General features: G+C 38.1%; 1 protein-coding gene across 1 annotated transcript; it reads left to right on the forward strand.

Annotated features, from left to right (window-relative positions):
* The first annotated feature begins 15,245 nt into the window (after positions 1-15,245).
* LOC145097809 (homeobox-leucine zipper protein HAT7-like) lies at positions 15,246-16,467 on the forward strand. Its single transcript, XM_079035448.1, has 3 exons — positions 15,246-15,442; positions 15,517-15,899; positions 16,057-16,467. Exons 1-3 carry the CDS (start codon positions 15,388-15,390, stop codon positions 16,357-16,359), a joined length of 741 nt encoding a protein of 246 aa, XP_078891574.1. The 5' UTR covers positions 15,246-15,387; the 3' UTR covers positions 16,360-16,467.
* Positions 16,468-18,948: the final 2,481 nt, after the last annotated feature.

Genomic DNA, 18,948 nt, shown 5'->3' on the forward strand with positions numbered 1-18,948 from the left:
AGCTATCTTTGATGGTGGGCAAAATTGGCCCAAAAATTGTCCGCGCATCTGAGCCCAAGTAGTGATTGTACCAGGTGGAAGTGCTTTTAGCCAATCTTTAGCAGCTCCCTTAAATGTAACGGGAAGCATCCTTAGCAAGATGGTATCTCTATTAACATTTGGGGCATTGAAATAATCCGCAATGTCATTGACCTCTTCTAGATGCTTAAAAGCATCCTCATGATCTTTTCCACAAAATGGAACATCCATAAGTGCAGTAAGGATGTACTAACCCAGGGCCAACATCGTCTCGAATTCGCTTCTTATAAGCTCCCATTGACATTTCTTCAATGTTTTCCATCTCGTTTCTTGGCTCGTTCTCGGGTTCACTCGTATAAAGTCCAAACTCGGTCTCGGAGTCATACTCGGATTCGGTTGGGATAGGTATTTGATATAAGCTTTCAACCTTGCTCTTGTTCTTTGAAGATGAACTCAACTCTTCCGTTTTCTTCCCCGACTTCTTTGAGAAAACTAACTTGAATTCTTGTAAGGGTGTCTTCTTTGGTGTTTGATCTTCTTTCACATTTTTATCCTTCTTTTTTTGTGAAGGGCCGACTCTGGATCTTCAAGTGGTGGCACCAAAGGTGTGTTAGAGCCTCTTGTCATGAACTCCTGCAAAATAAACAAAATAAAAACGTAAAACTGAACAAAAACTCAATAAAAGTTCCCTACAGACTGTCCACCACGACGCGGTAAAGGATACCAACTCGTGTTGTCGCAGAAAAACAAACAGAAAAGAAAAATGAAAAAAACGAGAAAATACCGAACTCACATCGTGAATATAGTACTGTAAAAAAACTAAGCTGGAAAAGTAACTTTTTGCAGGTTTTATCCCACAAAAAGGATCGATCAACCTAAAGCAAATAAATACACAATCAAATAAGTCGTTCTCCGGCAACGGCACCAAAAACTTGATGCATACAAATAGCTACACCTAATTTTATATTTATAACCTAACAAACTTAACTAACTAAATTGCACCTAGGCAGTGTACCTAGTTAAATTATAGAACAGTTGGGTAAGTCGAGTGTCGATCACATGGAACGGTTTTTTACTAGTTAACCTATCTACTATTAAATTAACCTAATTTTCTAACAAAGTTGGGGGTTTTATCTGATTTTGCAAGATTAGAAAAACTTAACTCTTAACTCAAATTCAATTATAAACAAACACTTCTATTAGTTCGAATCCGCTTTCCCTCAATGGTTTATAAATTAGATATGATCATTACTGTTGGTTACCAATTAATAAAGTATTAGAAATTCAATTCCAAATTTACTAATATACAATTAATTCATGTAGATCAATGTATGCTCACACATTAGTTAACACAGAATTAATTACGTAATGGATTGGAGCTATGTACGATTGATTTGCAAAACACAATTATATTCATAATTTGTATTCTCTAGCATAGCCTAATTTAATGATTCAACTGCTTAACTAAAATTGGTTTGATCCTAGCTCTAATAATTTAATGCTCACTAAATTACCAGGTATTCTAATTTATGCATATTAATAATCACTAAGGTGCACATAACAAGAATTGAAAGCAACCGAGTACTAAATCAAACATGCTAGGTAAAAATCAATCAACACAAGTCATAACCAACTAGTAAATCAAATCTAAAATATCAAATCCATGAGTTCCAACTTCATCTAGTTAACAGAAGTAGCTAGATTTAGCTGGACATCCTAGCAATCAAACTAACAAAATTCATATTCATAAGCATATTGAAAAGTACCAAATCTAACACAAATTATGAGCTACTCTTCTCCTTTGGTGTCGAAAGCCAATTCCAGAACTTCTCCTTCTCTAAAATCGTCTCTAGGAACTCCTTCAATCAGCTAAAAAGTCCCTCAAGTCATAATGGAAGGGGGTTTATATAATTTCCGATTTTTCCAATCTCACGTCGTGAGCCAATAAGCCTCACGTCGTGAATGCGTGATTAACATATTCGACAAGGACTCTTCTTTCATCCGGTGCATATCCTCTAGAATACTCCACTCACATCATGAGTCTTCAATTCCTCACGTCGTGAGTATGTGTTTTTCTGAGTTTTTTTATTCTTCTTTCCTTCAAGCCTCCAAAGTTCCATGTTTTGTCAACTTTAGTCCCTCTCTTCGAAAATGCTTCTATTTGGCTATAAAATATAATTTAAGCTTATAAGTACCACTGGGACAAGATGATCCTAAATGGGGGAGAATTGTAACGCCTGCATTTCTATCTAGGCATAAATAAGATGATGTAGTAGTTAGAGTCAAAAATTGTAATATTTTTGAAGTAAATAAAGAAAATTATTTGAGTATTATGTGTTCTATGTGTAGTTATATGTAGTATATGTATTTATAATTATATAATAAAAATACAAATAAAATTCGCATTAACATAGAATAATAATTAGGAAGAGTACGCTTGATGAAAGTTGAAGTAGTCGAGATGAGGAGATATAAGGAATGTTGAAATCTGATTTCCTATGAAGAAGTTATGCTTCTTCGAAGTTTCGCGATTAAACCGGCAAGGCTCTGTGTATCATAAAAAGTGAAATTTTGACCAATTACTTTTTAGACATAGTGATCTAAACAAAAGTCATAATAGTCTCTAAACCGAGAGTGTGCATATAGAGAACATCCAAATCTAACTTTGTGAGAGGAAGTTATGATTTTTTGAAGTTTCAGTGCAACAGTGTGGTCACAAAAATCGAAATTATAATCAGTTGATTGTTAGCCGAAACAACCTAAAGGAGAATTGAACATCTCGTTAATAGGATTTTAACGATATAAACACAGTCGAAAACGGATGCCAGATGAGAAAGTTATTCTTTTTACATGGGCTTTAACAATCTAAGCCTTTGTTAAATAAATAAAGTCAAAATTAGCTGATGGAGTCTAAACAAAAGTTGTAGATCCCATCGATAGCTATGCGTGGATATAAATAATGTCAAAAAAATGGAGCTCATATGAATAATTTATCCAATTTTGAAAATATGTAAATCGGTACGAGCGCGTGCGTGGTACATATGGTGTTCCAGCAGCCGCCACGTAGCTCCACCCTTCTTTGAACACATCTCAGCAACCCTAAGGAGCCACATCACCATTATTAATAGCGTGCCTGTATGGTGCATGGTACACATATCTTTTTTTGCTATAAATACCCACCTACGTAAAAGATTTCATCCTCACACGCCTACAAGCAATTATCTCGACTTTTCCTCTACCTCAACCACTTTCACTTTAGTTTTAGTGTGGGAACCCTATGAGGTCGATTTTAGAACTTTGGTTAGGAGAAACCTCGGTAAATTAAGGTACACTCTAGTTCTTTAAGTGTAACTTATATTTATAGTTATAAGTCGTTGTTATGAACCTATAAATAAGAACTATTAGTAATTCCCAGGTATCATACCAATTGATCTACAAATGAGAGAGGTGACTAAAATGGTCATGTTGGCTTGGTTGTTGGATTTCAGAAAGGCTATATGCTTAAATGGTCCTGACTCCTAACTGTCCTGCCTAGCTGGTACTTATTTGATAGACATATTGATATTTATTGGAATGATTGATAGGTCTAGGCTATCATTAGAAATGTTAGAATAAGACTTAGTAATAATGATATTAGGTTACGTCGAATGAAAGGTCAAGTGTTAGAAGCAAAGTGTTGCGTGAATTTCGTATCATCACTTTAACAAGTGAGTGCATAGTAACTTCGAATTGCACATAGATATGAAGTATCTAGAAGATTATATGCTATATGTGTCTATTATCTGTACTTCTTGATACTTTTGTTAAATCAAAAATATTATAACATGATTTTAATTGATTTAATCGTATATATATTTTTTATGCTTATAATATATTGGGTCGAAAAGGGATGATAATGATGAAATAGATTAGATGAGATGATGATAAGATGGAAAGCCATCACTTTATAGATGATCTAGTTGTCTAGTGGTGTAATAATGATGACCACAGAATACTCTAGACAGTCCAGTTGAACGTTGGCGGGCTCACAACCTGTAGGTTGTTTTGAACTATGCAGGTTTGTATAGATTGGATACATTTCAAGTATAATAAACAAAAAAAAAATAACTGATCAAAATAAAGAACAGACTAGTAAAGAACATGAAGAGCTTCACCAAATTGTCTTTCACCAAGGAAGGGTTTGTTTTCACCAAGAAAGGTTAACATGAAAACAGTCACTAAGACGATTATGACACCAAGTCGAACTCTCTACATTAGGGTTACCCTAATGTAGATTATATACTAATCTATACATGTGAATACCATGATTTAAGGGATTGTATACAGAAATAGCACGTTGCATCGAACTCATCTCTACTAGTCACCTTTATAAATACAGTAAACAAATCTCAGAATATAAATCCATATACCCAAAATACCCCTAAGTCAAACCTTGGTCAAAATCTAGGTCAAAGTTAACCGAGCCAACGGGGTCAACTCGGTGCGTATGATGAGCGTACTCAACACGTACGTAAGGCGTACTGCCTGCTTGACCAAACATCGAAGGGTTGACCACGTACACATGGTGTATCCTTTGGTACGCCCAGCGTTTGTAGCTGCCACCAACTCAACCCATTAAGTGCTTAATCCTTAAGCACTTCCGTCTAAAATCCATATCTAGACCCTAAAAGGTGTTCTTAACCATAAAGTTTCTGACTTTATGGCTTTGCATGGCTATTAAGTCCTTAACATCAAAAAACCTAGCTTCTTAACCCATTAAGACAACCTAGCTCATGCATAGAAACAAACTAATGTCCACATTTACATTTGAAAGGACAACTCAAACGTCTTGGAGTATTCCATACTCACAAGGATGAAGATTTGGGACAACAAGGGCCAACTTTAAGCTAAAACTAGATGTATATGAAATACTCATCAAGGTTGAAGTTTTATACCTCCAGAAGGTGAACAAGGGAATGTAGATGTGGATCCAAGGGCTTGAGCGAAACACCACAACTTCTAGGTTCTTACTTCACCACCAAGAGTACCAAAATGGCACCAAAAAGACTCTTCAATCTTCAAAATACACACACACACACTTTAGGGTTTCGTAATGAGGTCAAAAAGGAATGGAGGACAGAGTTAAGGAAGGATATGGGGCTATAATGATGGTTAAATAGGGTCCAAACCCTAAAATTTAGGGTTTGCACCCTGACCGCGTACACCCAACGTACGAAATGTATGCCCAACATACGCAAACCATGCCCGAAAATTAAAATTTGACATTAGGTACTAACTTTTCAAATCCATCACCAACCAAGGGTCAAAAAGGAAATACCTGGAAATCAAGATGTTACAACTCTCCCCTACTTGAACTAGACTTCGTCCAATAAGTATGTTCTCGCGAATAAATCAGGGTAGAGCTCACGTATATCCGCCTCGAGCTCCCACATCCATTTGGAACCCCTCCGATGTTGCCACTAAACCTTGACCAGAGACACTTCTTTGTTGTGCAGGGCCTTCATCTTCGTATCCAAGATCTCCACTGGTCTCTCCATATAATTCATGCGATCATCAACCTGACTATATTCCAAGCGAACAACCGTGGACTCATCTGCCACACGCTTCCGAAGTTGAGAAACACGGAAGGTGTTGTGGATCTTGCTAAGCCAATTGGGAAAATCTAGTCGATGTGAAACTATTCCTACTCGGGTGGAAATCGTGAAGGGACCAATGAATTTGGGGCCCAGCTTGCCTCGCTTCCAAAATTTTATGACAACTTTCCAAGGTAACACCTTCTGGAGCACCAAATCTCCCACCTGAAATTTGAGGTATGAACGTCGCTGATCTGCATAACTCTTCTTCCTAATTTACAAGACTCACAACCTGTCGCGCACCTGTTGAATCAACTCGGTGCTCTTGAGTACCATCTCAGTACTCCCCATGACCCGATGCCCGACCTCCCCCCAACAAACCGGGGTCATGCACCTCCTCGCATATAACATCTCAAAAGGCGGTCGGTCGGTACTGGCATGATAAATGTTATTATAGGAGAACTCGGCCAATGGAAGTTAAGTATCCCAACTCCCTCCAAAATCTAATACACAGGCCTTGAGCATATCTCTGAGCGTCTGAATCATTCGCTCGCTCTGGCCTTCGGTCTAGGGGTGCTATGATGTACTAAAATGCAGCTGAAAAGAACATCCCGGTCCGAAACCACTAAAACTTTCACCCCATGTCGTACTACCACCTCTGAAATGTATATGTCAGCTAACATCTCAGCAGATATACTCTATGCAATCGATATGAAATGTGCAGTCTTGGTTAATCTATCAACAATGACCCAGATAAAATCAACTATACGTGTCGTCCTAGGTAGCTTTGTGATGAAATCCATCGTAATCTCTTCCCACTTGCACATGGAAATGGGTAATGGCTGCATCTTTCTGTGGGGTTTCTAATGTTTGGCCTTGACTTTCCTGCAAATCAGGCACCGGTCAACAAAACATGTTGTTTCCCTTTTCATACACAGCCACCAATAACTCAACTTCGGATCCCTAGACATATTTGTGGTGCCCGGATGGATCGAAAACTTTAACTTATGTGATTCCTCTAGAACTATCTATCTCACTCCACCATTTGTCGGAACCCATACTCTACCACACTTAGTCAACAACACCCGACTATGTCTGACACATAAGGGAATTTTCCCTCTGATTCGCTCAGCCTTCCAATTCTCCTTTTTCAATCCCTCCCATGATCCTTTTGTAACACCGAAAATTTCAAACAAATTTTTCATTTAAAAAATAATCATTTAATTCTTAGAAACACTTGTTTAAAATCTCATTCATCACCGAATTACAAAACAAGACTCCATTTTACTTGTATAGAAAACCAGGATCCTCAAAACATGACTCTTTCTCTGGTGTGTACAATCAAGCCGATGTCATCCCGTGATCCTGAAAGAAACCTGAAACACATACATAAACAAAACACTGTAAGCACGAAGCTTAGTGAGTTCCCCAAAATACCACATAAACACATATTAGCCACTCGAGGCTATAACTCTATGGGTCTGTGCACCCAAGCTCTGTGAACCCTCAGGTTCTAACTCTGGGAACCTTCCGGTTCTAACTCTAGGAACCCTCCGGTTCCAACTCTGGAAACATGCACAGCATAAATCACATAGAAATAATGCAGTACAACACATATCATACATAGCATACAAATACTTTGTCACATAACTCTGGTTACCTACTCAAGGTAAAGTATAGTGAGAAGACTCACCTGGCAAGCAGAAAGCAGATATCCCCACACTTGAATCTCGACTCGCCACCGCCTAACACGTAAGGCATATGCTCTCATGAATATAACTCTCGAGACTAGAATCAATCCTCTCATGGCACCCTCTTAAGGGTAAAAGACTATTTTACCCCTCTCTTGGCCCAAAGGCCACATCGCTGACCAAGCCCTAAAAGTCAACGGTCAACTCTTGGTCAAAGTCAAAGTCTTCGGTCAAAGTCAACCCTCCTGGTTGACCCTGCTCGCCGAGTCGACCCGTCGACTCGTCGAGTCCCCATGCTCAGAACTTCCCCAATCCGCGACTCAACTCACCGAGTCACCCCGAGACTCGTCGAGTCCCTCAATTCTGAGTCCACTCGCACACAACTCACCGAGTCATCCTTTGACTCGCCGATACTCGACTCAACCAGAAATATTGGGACTCTTCGACAAGACTCGCCGAGTCCAAGAACAGACTCGCCGAGTCTAAGGCTATCTTCAACCTACTCGCCAAGTTGTTCATACAACTCGCCGAATTCCAGGCCATCTTCATCCAACTCGCCGAGTTGTTCTTCCAACTCGTCGAGTTCCAGCTCATCATCAAGCAACTCGTCGAGTCCACCCATGTGACTCGCCGAGTACCACCGGTCTGAATCCAAACAAAAGCACTCCAGACCATGCATTTGATCCAAAACATAGATCTAGCCTCCTACCACTCATCCATCACGTAAAGTGGCAATCTTTACGTGAATCCAAAGAGATCTATGCATTTTCACTCTAGGGTTTGGGTTTGGGACAACATAGCTCCATTAACCACTCACAAACAGGGACTTTCATGCATTCCAACCCCTCTCCATTCCAGATCTGAGGTAGCAACCTCAGATCTGACCTCTAAACTCCAATACATCCAAGGACATGGTCTCTAACATTCCCAAAATGATGCATCTAAGAAATAGCAGCTCAAAAACGAGATGTTACCTCAAAGGAACGCCCCCAATCTGCAATGAAACTCAATTCCAAGCAAATCCCCTTGCTCCAAGCCTCTTCTTCTCTAAGATCTCTTCAACAACCACCTCTCCAAGCTCCAATTTACTCAACAATGGGGTTTCTCCACGAAATTAGGGTTTCTGGGACTCAAGGGGTGATAAAGAGGCTGAGAAGGAAACATAATGTTCTTTATATAGGGCTCAACCCCGAGAATTAGGGTTTTCTCCACTCAGCGCCTACTCGCCGAGTCCATCTCATTGACTTGCCGAGTCGGCTACTTAACACGCGACCAAATCGCGACTCTACTCGCCGAGTCCATCCATGGACTCGCCGAGTCACTCTTTCCCAAATTACTCTTTTAGCCCTTCAACTCTACTCTTGATATTTCGGGATGTTACACCTTTCTGATCAAATCGAACAAAGTAAAAGTAACAACCATCCTCAAACAAATATCCCTGATAGGAGAACTCACAGCCTTACGGCTCAAAGAATCAACCACCACATTAGCCTTCCTGGGGTTGTACAAGATCGGGTAATCATAATCCTTCACCACATCCAACCATCTCTGCTGACGCATATTTAAATTCGGCTTATCTGTCAGGTACCTTAAACTCTTGTGATCGGTATAAATCGTACACCTAACCCCATGCATATAGTGTCTCCAAATTTGCGGGCAAAAACCACAGCCCCCAACTCCAAGTCATGTGTAAGATAATCCGCCTCATGAAGCTTCAGCTGCCTCAAAGCGTAAGTAATCACATGACCCATCTGCATTAGGACAACTCCCAAACCCGAAATAGTGGCATCACAATAAACCATAAAATCATCCAAACCCTTGGGAAGCGCAAGAATCGGGGCTTCACACAATCTCTTCCTTAGAATCTCAAATGCCAACTGATGATTAGGCCCCCACCAAAAAACCACATTCTTATTTGTCAAGCGATTCAAAGGCACTGCAATCTTAGAGAAATCATGGATAAATCTCCGATAATACCCTACGAGGCCTAGCAAGCTCCAAATCTTAGATGGGTTCGTCGGAACCTCCCATTACATCATGGCCTTGATCTTGGCTGGGTCGACCAATATACCCCTTTTGTTGAAGATATGCCCTAACAACTGCACCTCTTGAAACAATAACTCGTATTTGGAGAATGTGGCATAAAGCCTCTCCCTCCTAAGGGTCTCCAACACCTTGAATAAATGCTCTTTATGCTACTCCTTCGTATTAGAGTAGACCATAATATCATCTATAAATATTATCACTAACCGATCCAGCATCGACCTACAAACCTTGTTCATGAGATTAATGAATGTTTTTGGTGCATTGGAGAGCCTGAAAGGTATCACCACAAACTCGTAATGACCATAACGAGTCCTTAAGGTTGTCTTCTGCACATTATCATATCTGACCCTCATGTGGTGGTAACCTGATCGCAAATCAATCTTGGAAAACCAAGATTCACCCTGAATCTGATCAAATAAATCATAAATCCTCAAGAGTGAGTAACGGTTCTTCACTGTTAACTTATTCAACTCCCAGTAGTCAATGGACATCCTATGTAAATCGTCCTTCTTCTTCACAAACAGGATTGGTGCTTCCCAACAAGAGCTAATCGGCCAAATAAATCCTTTATCTAGCAGCTCTTGGAGCTGCGTAGATAACTCCTGCATCTCTAGTGGTGCCAAGTGATACGGTGCCTTGTCTATCAGTGACGCAACAAGAACCAAATCAATTCGAAAATCAACCTCCATCTTAGGAGGCACTCCTAGAAAATCCTTAGGAAATACATCGGGGAAATCCCGAACAAGGGGCACCCCACTTAACTCCATCGTGCCCTCAACTCGAGTATCCGCAACATAAGCTAGGAACCCAGAAAAACCTTGTTGAACATATCTCTTATCCCTCGCAGCTGATTAGAGAGTCGGCCCATGCAAAGCTCCTTCGTCAGGAATAACCAGTTCTCTGCCACTTGGGGTTTAAATTTTCACTATCTGTCGCTCACATTCAATCATGTCCCCATTGGGATCCAACCAATCCACCTCAAAGATAACCTTTGATCCTCTCAAAGGAATCGAAACTAAATCAATAGAGTATCTCTCACTAAATAGATTCAAGACACACCCACGATGAACCCTCAAAGTACTCACGGTACGGTCATTCACAATCTCAACCTCCACTGGAAAATCTAGAATCCCAGGAACATCATAAAACTTCTTGCTAAGCGTAAGAGATACAAAGGATCCGGAAACACCCGAATCAAACTGGACATGAGCAATCATACCATTGGCTAAAGAGGTCCTTATACAAGATCATATATAATCATAATCATAAATAAGGATAGAAATAAAAGATAGAAATGAGAACATACCCAAAACCACATTCGGTGTTGTACGGGCCTCATCGGTGGTCAACTGAAATGCCCTGCTTTTCACCACAGGTGTCTCTGCCTTATCCAGGCAGCTATCAGTAATCCTCAAGGTGGCTGGCGTAGGCGCCACCACTGTTCCTCCTGACAATCTCAGAAAATCAACCTTTGTATGGCCAGTCTGATTACAATGGAAGCAAATTAGAGCACCCCTGGGGCAGTCCCTACTCATGTGGCTTGGCTGACCACATCTGAAACATCCTGAACCTGTCGCTCGACAAGCCCCATTGTGCGGCTTGCCATAACGACCTCGGCCCTGCTGGCCTCTGTTACAGGAATCGAAGGTCTTGGGCCTCTTATCCTGGCTCACTGCTGTCTGCACCTGCTCTGGCTTGCACATTGTCCGAAGCTCCATCTCAATCTCCTTCTCATGGGCCTTCTTGATCATATCATTCAGGTTATTCCACCCCCAAGAAGCTCATAAACTCTCTAATATCATCTCTCAGCATGTCACGATACCTCGTCTTCTTCATCTCCTCATCTGCAGCTTACTGCAGGACCAATAAAGCCCTCTCCTGAATTTGGCGGTAATCTTCGCTATAGTCTCAGTAGTCTGTTGAAAGTCCTGGAACTCCATCACTAGCTGTTGCACCTCAATAGCTGGTGCAAACTCCTTATGGAACCTCAAAACAAAATCCGCACAGGTCATGACTGCTACTGCCGCTGACCCTACAGCTCGGCTAACCTCTTCCCACCAGTCTCATGCTTGCTGCCTCAACAGGGAGGATGCAAATCCCACATTTCCCACCTCAGGGAAAAAACTCATTTGTTAATCATTCTCTACGTCATCGATCCAGTTTCGGCTAGTTAAGGGTTCCTTAGCCCTAAAGAAACCAAGAGCTCCATAGGCCTTGAACTCCCGGAATGATGGAGTTCTAGCTCCTATCTGACCCGCAAAAATCTCAACCCGAAAAGACTTGAGCATCTCATCCATCAACTCCATAATCCCCTCCTTGATAGTACTGAACATCACAGGAGTAGCATCCAAGATACTGTGAGTAACCTCATCCACAATGAACTCGTACAGCCTCTCATTAATTGGTTTCATGCCTGAGCTAGAACTTGAACCAGAACCAGAGCCAAAACCTCATCGAGTAGTCATCACCATACTAAAACACAAACATGTAAATAATTAATATACACTCGACAAAAAGCTCACTATATAGGCCTCCTTAGAGTTTCTAGATCTACTACCTTTCACACTTACTTGTACCTTCCTAGAGAGCAGCCTTGATTCCTCTAAATCACCACACTAAAACCAATACCAACCATATGCTAAACATCATACATATCTTAGGCTCTCCTAGGAAGTCGCAACTCCCACTACTCGCAATACTAAGAACCTCAATCAACACCAATGGTTGCCTTATGCATGCAAGTTAAACACAAAATAGGATCACATAGACTGTCAAATGATGATTCTACCCTAAGTCCATAACCAAACAAGGAACAAGAAATGAGGCCAAATCTATCATTCTAGGGATATATAATCCTAACTGTATACAAATTTGAAAGCATACACTTAGCAATTAACTGAGTCGATATCAATTCCAAGTAATACATGACATTCAATCCTCCAAGGCTATAAGGCATCACTCAAATAAGGTAATTATATCATATGATTCCTGAAAATATCCTTAGCCCTAATCTAGCATGCAATTCTCATATCAAGCATACTTGTCATAATACATAGGTATGGGTAATCTTGGGAACCACTTACTTGAACTCGGCTGATTGCATGAATCGCACCCTTTTTTCCTTAGTAAAAATCTTTTTAGAATTTCAATTTCATTTTTCTTTAAAATGATTATCATTTCCTCAGTTTGTGTTCTAACACACCCGAAATTATGTCTGGATCTCTAAAACCGAGACTCTGATACCAACTTCTAACAGCCCAAAACAGTAATAAAATTTTTCATTGGAAGTCTATCAAATCATTCATCAATTGTTTCAAAATCCAACACCAACTCATAATATTCAAAACACCATAGTACAATTATTCAAATTACGGAAATCGTGAGGGGAGGATGTTGTGCCATCATGTCGGGCCCTTCCTTTTCCAATCGTGAGAACCTGAAACCATAAACATAAATTTTAAGCACAAAGCATAGTGAGTTCCCCAAAGTACCACATATCAAACATACATATGAATATGAGCCTTGTCCTAGGGTATATATCAATCCAATAAATAAATATGGGCCCAGTCCTGGGGTATATTTCTACCATGCACCCCATAGTAGGGCCCGCCTTGGGGTGTATTTCAACCCGCTCATACAAACAAGTATACATCACATAGCAACTAGCATTCTATACAACTGAATAATGGGTCAACATTGGTGCCTTCGACGCATGGATACAGTGAAAAAACTCACCTCACAAATAGAAGAGAAATTGGAAATAGCACGCTGCTCTGAAATCAACTCTACCAGTCACCTTTACAAATACAGTAAGCAAAAATCATAATATATATCAAAATACCTAAAATACCCCTACGTCAAACCTTGGTTAAAATCCAGGTAAAAGTCAACCAGGTCAACTTGGGGAGTACGTTGGGCATACTCAACACGTATGTGGGGCGTACTGAGTGTTTGACCAAGCTACAAAGGGCTGACCACATACGTGCAACGTTCCCTTTGGTACACCCAACACACGGGGCTACTACCAGCTCAACCCATTAAGTGCTTAATCTTTACACACTTTCGTCCAAAATCCAGATTTAGACGCTAAAAGGTGTTCTTAACCATAAAATTTCCAACTTTATGGTTTTGTATGGTAATCAGACTGTAACATCAAAAACCCTTTCCTCTTGACCCATTAAGACAACCTAAATCATGCATGGGAAAAAATAATGTCGAAAATCATATTATTATGACTTTACACACCCTACAAAATCTTAGAGGACAACACAAACGCCTTGGAGTACGTCATATTCACAAGGATCAAGATTTGGGACAAAAAGGTGCCAAGGTTAAGCTAAAATTAGATCTAAAAGAAATATTCATCAAGGTTGGAACTTTATACCTCTAGAAGGTGCACAAGGGAGTGTAGTTGATGGATCCAAGGCCTTGAGTGAAACACTACAACTTCAAATATCTTCCTTCACCACCAAAAGTAGCAAAACATCACCACAAAGACACTCAAGCTTCAAAATGCACACACAGACACACACACAGGGTTTCAAAAGTAGGTCAAGGAAGAATGGAGGTTGGAGTTAAGGAGGGGTATGGGGCTATAATGATGCTTAAATAGGGTCCAAGCCCTAAAATTTAGGGTTTGCCAGAAATTACGAAATTGCCAATAAGGACTAGTTTTTTAAATCAATCAAAAACCAAGGGTCAAATTGAAAAGACCTGGAAATCAAGATGTTACAGAAACACAATTTATTCATCATGACTTATAAGAGTTCTAAACCATAATCAACTTTTCCAATAACACTTATGGCAGATATGAGAGAGATAGAGAGAGAGAGAGAGAGAGAGAGATAGAGAGAATGAGTGTGAGGGATACATGCAAATGAGTGGTCCAATCGTCATGGTTGTCGACAGTTTACTTGAATCACCTACCAACGGTTTAGTGTTCGCCGTTCATCAGTTCTCCATGGCCCTCCCCACCATCCATATATGTCGTTCTCTATCCCAGGCGTGAAACAGAACTGCCCCTCCTCCATCAGGTTTGAAATCTACATCTAAAATCAGTATGTCATAGAAATCGACGAAGTTTGTGTGTTTTAGAAATCGTTTTTTTAATCCGGATGATACAGTGATCGGTTGTCCTTTCTGAAAACCCGCTTATGGTTTTTGGTTTTGTTTCTTAAATTGGTTCCTTAGGTTTGATTTTGATTTCCAGCTTTGAAATTGTTTCTAAACTACGTGTGACCGAAGACGTGGTAGCTTGATTGATTGATTTCTTGTATATAAGAGGAAAGAAGGAGGATATCAGAGGTAGAACGAAAACACCGATATCTAAGGTAGAGCTGGTATTAGAGGTGGGGTTGCTATGAGAAGTGATGGAGGGAAACACAATTACTGATTTCAACTAGGGTTTTAATTTTGCATTGAGAGGTAAGGACTTGGGGACGACGGACAAAGGTGGCAGGGTAGAGGTGAAACTTTTAAAAAGAACATTGGGTGGGTGTTGATGGAGATCACACTTGGTTTGATAGGAGAGAAAGATAGAAGGGTGGGTCCCTCATATTTACTTATTAATTTTCTTTAATAATAATGACATCATTAATAAAAAATAATAGGAAAATATTACAAAGGGCAAAGTAGTCATTTTACATCTGGTAGAGACCAAGTGTGCAATAAAAACATATAATAAAATTTGTTCGAGTTAAAAAAAAATATGTTAGAGACAAAACACCAAGATTACCCCACACGACAAGCATCATCCATGTAATTTACTCTTAAATCAATTATACATATACTTTTTAAACACATATAATAATAATAATAATAATAATAATAATAATAATAATAATAATAAAAAAAGTGTGGGCAAAGCATTCCCTCTCTTGTAGGCTTCCAACAGGTTATCGCTGTTTGTTTAGTGTTCTTTTTCCACCCACTTCCATCCAGCATAAGAACAACCTCTCACATCAATACTCACACTCAAACAGACGAGTACACAGCAATTTGCCACAATCACTTTCCAATTTTTCTACAATTTCAGAAAAACAACAAAATTTTCTATTTCCATGTCCTTCCTTCCACCTGAACCCATGTTCTTTGGCTATGAAGATCACTTCCAAGGTCCCCCTCCATCTCTCTTATACACAGAAGTACGTTTAATAATTATTATCAACCATAACTGAGTAAATTTGCAGGTGGCGATCCACTGATGAGAAGATCGATGTCATATTCCGGGAGAGAAGTTTTTGAAGAAACGACAGGTGGCTGCGACGGCGAGACGTCGGAGGATGAGGGTTCTCAGCTCGGTGAAAAGAAAAGGAGGCTGAATCTCGAACAGGTCAAGGCTCTGGAGAAAAGCTTTGAGCTTGGAAACAAGCTTGAACCCGACAGAAAAAGGCAACTGGCTCGAGCCTTAGGGTTGCAGCCAAGACAAGTGGCTATATGGTTCCAAAACAGAAGGGCTCGATGGAAGACCAAACAATTAGAAAGAGATTATAATGTGTTGAAGAAACAAGTCGACTCCATTAGAGCTGATAATGACTCTCTCAAGAACAAAAATCAGAAGCTTCATGCACAGGTGAAATTTTTTTAAAGAATTGCAAGCTCAAGAAATCTCTTTTGTTCTAACACCTATATATATATATATATATATATATATATATATATATATATATATATATATATATATGTTTGCACCTCTACTACGTTGACTTAAAGATGTTTTGTGGTTTCAGTTAATGGCTATAAAGGGTCAAGAACCAAATGGGTTGAATTTAAACAAAGAAACGGAAGGGTCGTGGAGCAATGGAAGTGAATCAGAAGACAACACCACCCTATTTTACACACAGATCTCAAACAATCTTCCCACCGGTGCAGCTATGATAGGAGGTCTAGGGAGGCCGTATCTCCTCCGCCAGCCACTGAATCAGGCGGTGGTTACCGGAGATGAAGGGTTCTGCAACATGCTTAATGTTATGGAGGAGCAACCAGCTTTCTGGCCGTGGCCGGAGGCTGAGGCACCCCATCCTCAACTATAAATATTTTGTTTTAACTTTAGTTTGAAATATTCGTCCATTCTGTAATTTAATTAATTGTTGTATATTTGTGCAATATTTATTTATTTATAAGATTAATTCTGGGTTTAATCGTCGTTGTACCATCTCCTATTTCCAATATTAAGTTGATGTTTGGACGTCCGGCTAAAATCGTAATAAATAGTTTTGAATATTTAATAATTATGGTTATAAACTATAAATCTTTTATAAGTACTGTAATAATTTGTATGAGAAAACATTTAAAGAATATATGTTACTTGATTATCCATGAATCTCTAATATGAACTGAAACCATAAAGCATTTTTATTATTCACAAATCGGTCATTTTGTAATAATGCATCATTAAAGGTAGATAAACTTCCCATACCAATCCCCCATTTTTCTTTTGAAGCCATAACCCAAGTTATCTTCCTTTCAATATCTTTCCCTCGTAAACACTAGTGAAACCAAGAAAAGTGTAAAGGTAAGCACACTTTGATTTTGGAAGTAGAACCTTGAAAAGCTTTTAAAAATTTACCTTGTGCCGGAAAATTTTATGGGGTAGCTAGGCTACTCCTCAAACCCTCCGGTTCCGCTTTACTTCCAAAAGAAATTAAGGGTCTAATGGATTCCAAAGTTTTTATTGACGTTAACCGACATTTTTAAAAGCGACATAAAATAAATTCCTACAAACTCAACACTAACTTCAACTAAATACTTACACTTTAAATTGTTATTGTACCCGGTTATTTCAACAATTTATGATCTTTGATATACGAACTTGACTAATGGTGTATTTGGCGGCGTGCTTTTAAGAAAAAAAATGAATTAAAGCAGAAGTTTCTTTCAGAATTACAATTTTAAAGATTTTGTTTTTTTTTCAAATACAAAAATTAAAATTAAAGAAAAAAAAAAAGAAACCATGAATCTAAAAACTACTAGAAGTAGGTTTTTAATGTTTTTACTTTTTAAGTTTTATATTTTTGTATTTTATGTAATTTGACATTTTTAAAAGCTTACAGCTATTTTATCAAACACTTATACATAAATAAAAATTACATCTTTTAGCTTTCAGCTACGAGTTACTAATTTTCTACTTCCGGGTACCAGCTATTTTGTTAAACATGCCATAAATTCATTCTTAAATTCACTTGTGTATAACAATGGTCAGAAACCATTTGCACAACAAAAACCAAATTTATAGATAAGAATGAAATATAATGTTTAAACTTTAACTTAGTTATTTTTTTAGGCTACATGGACTATTCTTATATGGATTATCTTTAAATGAGAGGTAATTTTTTCATTTAAGGAAATAGTCTAGTCTTTTTTATAAGTATTAAAGTGTAGCTTATGAGTTATAGTGCTGCATAATATCTTTGAGAAAATTATTATATATAATAAAATACAGTTAGCCTATAAATAGTAAACTTTTGGGTTTTAGACTTTGGGGACATTAGTTTCCTCGTTATCTCAGCTTAGAACATCTTAGATTTGAAGGGATTAATGGGACATGTTTGTTACACATCATATATTTGCCAATTGGGTAAGTGTACTTTCTCTGGCATTTTTGGGTTATAACTATTTCAAAATAAATAAATAAATAAACAAATATTAGAATTTTGCATCTTCAATATTAAATGATAACGAACTCACCACTTTGTCATTGTAAATGTGTTCGGGGAGAAGGTTCTACTTCTATCCATGTGCAACAAGATTAAAAGAATATTTTAATCTCATCAATAATCATATTATAAGATAGATTCCTTTAAAATACTATATAAAACTACAAATAAAAAAGGGGTTTTCATTAATGAAATAACAGCCTACAACTTAAAAACAAATGGGGAAAATTATATTCATAATTCATTTAGACTTGATGAATCAACTTCTCCTCGCATTTTGTAAATCTGATCTACATTTTTTTGCCGACCGTTTCGTAAGGTAGAATGTAGACTTGGAATTTGTTATCTAAATAGATTTATGACCGGTTCGATTGAAATAATGAAACCTCAATCTCTATATTAATAAAAGAATAGTTTTAATTTTATTTTGTTATGTGTCATTCTAATATAACTTCATATTAGTATTATGACATGTGTCAAGGAGGTATATTAAGCAAAAATCACTATCACAATTAATGAGGTTAAAGTTTTAAAAAATTGATTTTAAACTTTTTATAGAAACATTTACTTTTTTAATTAGATGTTAAATTTGAAGTTATAACTAATTTTAAAATTTTGGTATATCTTTTATTTCATAATTTATTTAAAATTATTTATTTAAAATAATTGATTAATAATTATGAATTGTTGTTATCAATATGACTTAATTTTGTAACTATGGTTTCTACGGGTTATAAATTAATGACTAAAAATAAAGGGATAAATGTTTGGTGTAGGATGAGAATAGTTAGATTCAAAGTCGACCTATTTATTTATTTCAAATGTTTTTTGTATATAGGTCTAGCCCAATAGTAGTTAGGGTTTTCGATATAAGTATTTGTAGCTAAGGTTTCCAATGTATCACTTGAAATAGTTGAATAATATAAAAAATTTCATCGACCGAAACATGTTATTTATGTGTACCGT

The sequence above is a fragment of the Lactuca serriola genome, chromosome 4 (assembly GCF_051521515.1).
Source record: "Lactuca serriola cultivar US96UC23 chromosome 4, Lser_US96UC23_V15, whole genome shotgun sequence".
Lineage (NCBI taxonomy): Eukaryota > Viridiplantae > Streptophyta > Magnoliopsida > Asterales > Asteraceae > Lactuca > Lactuca serriola.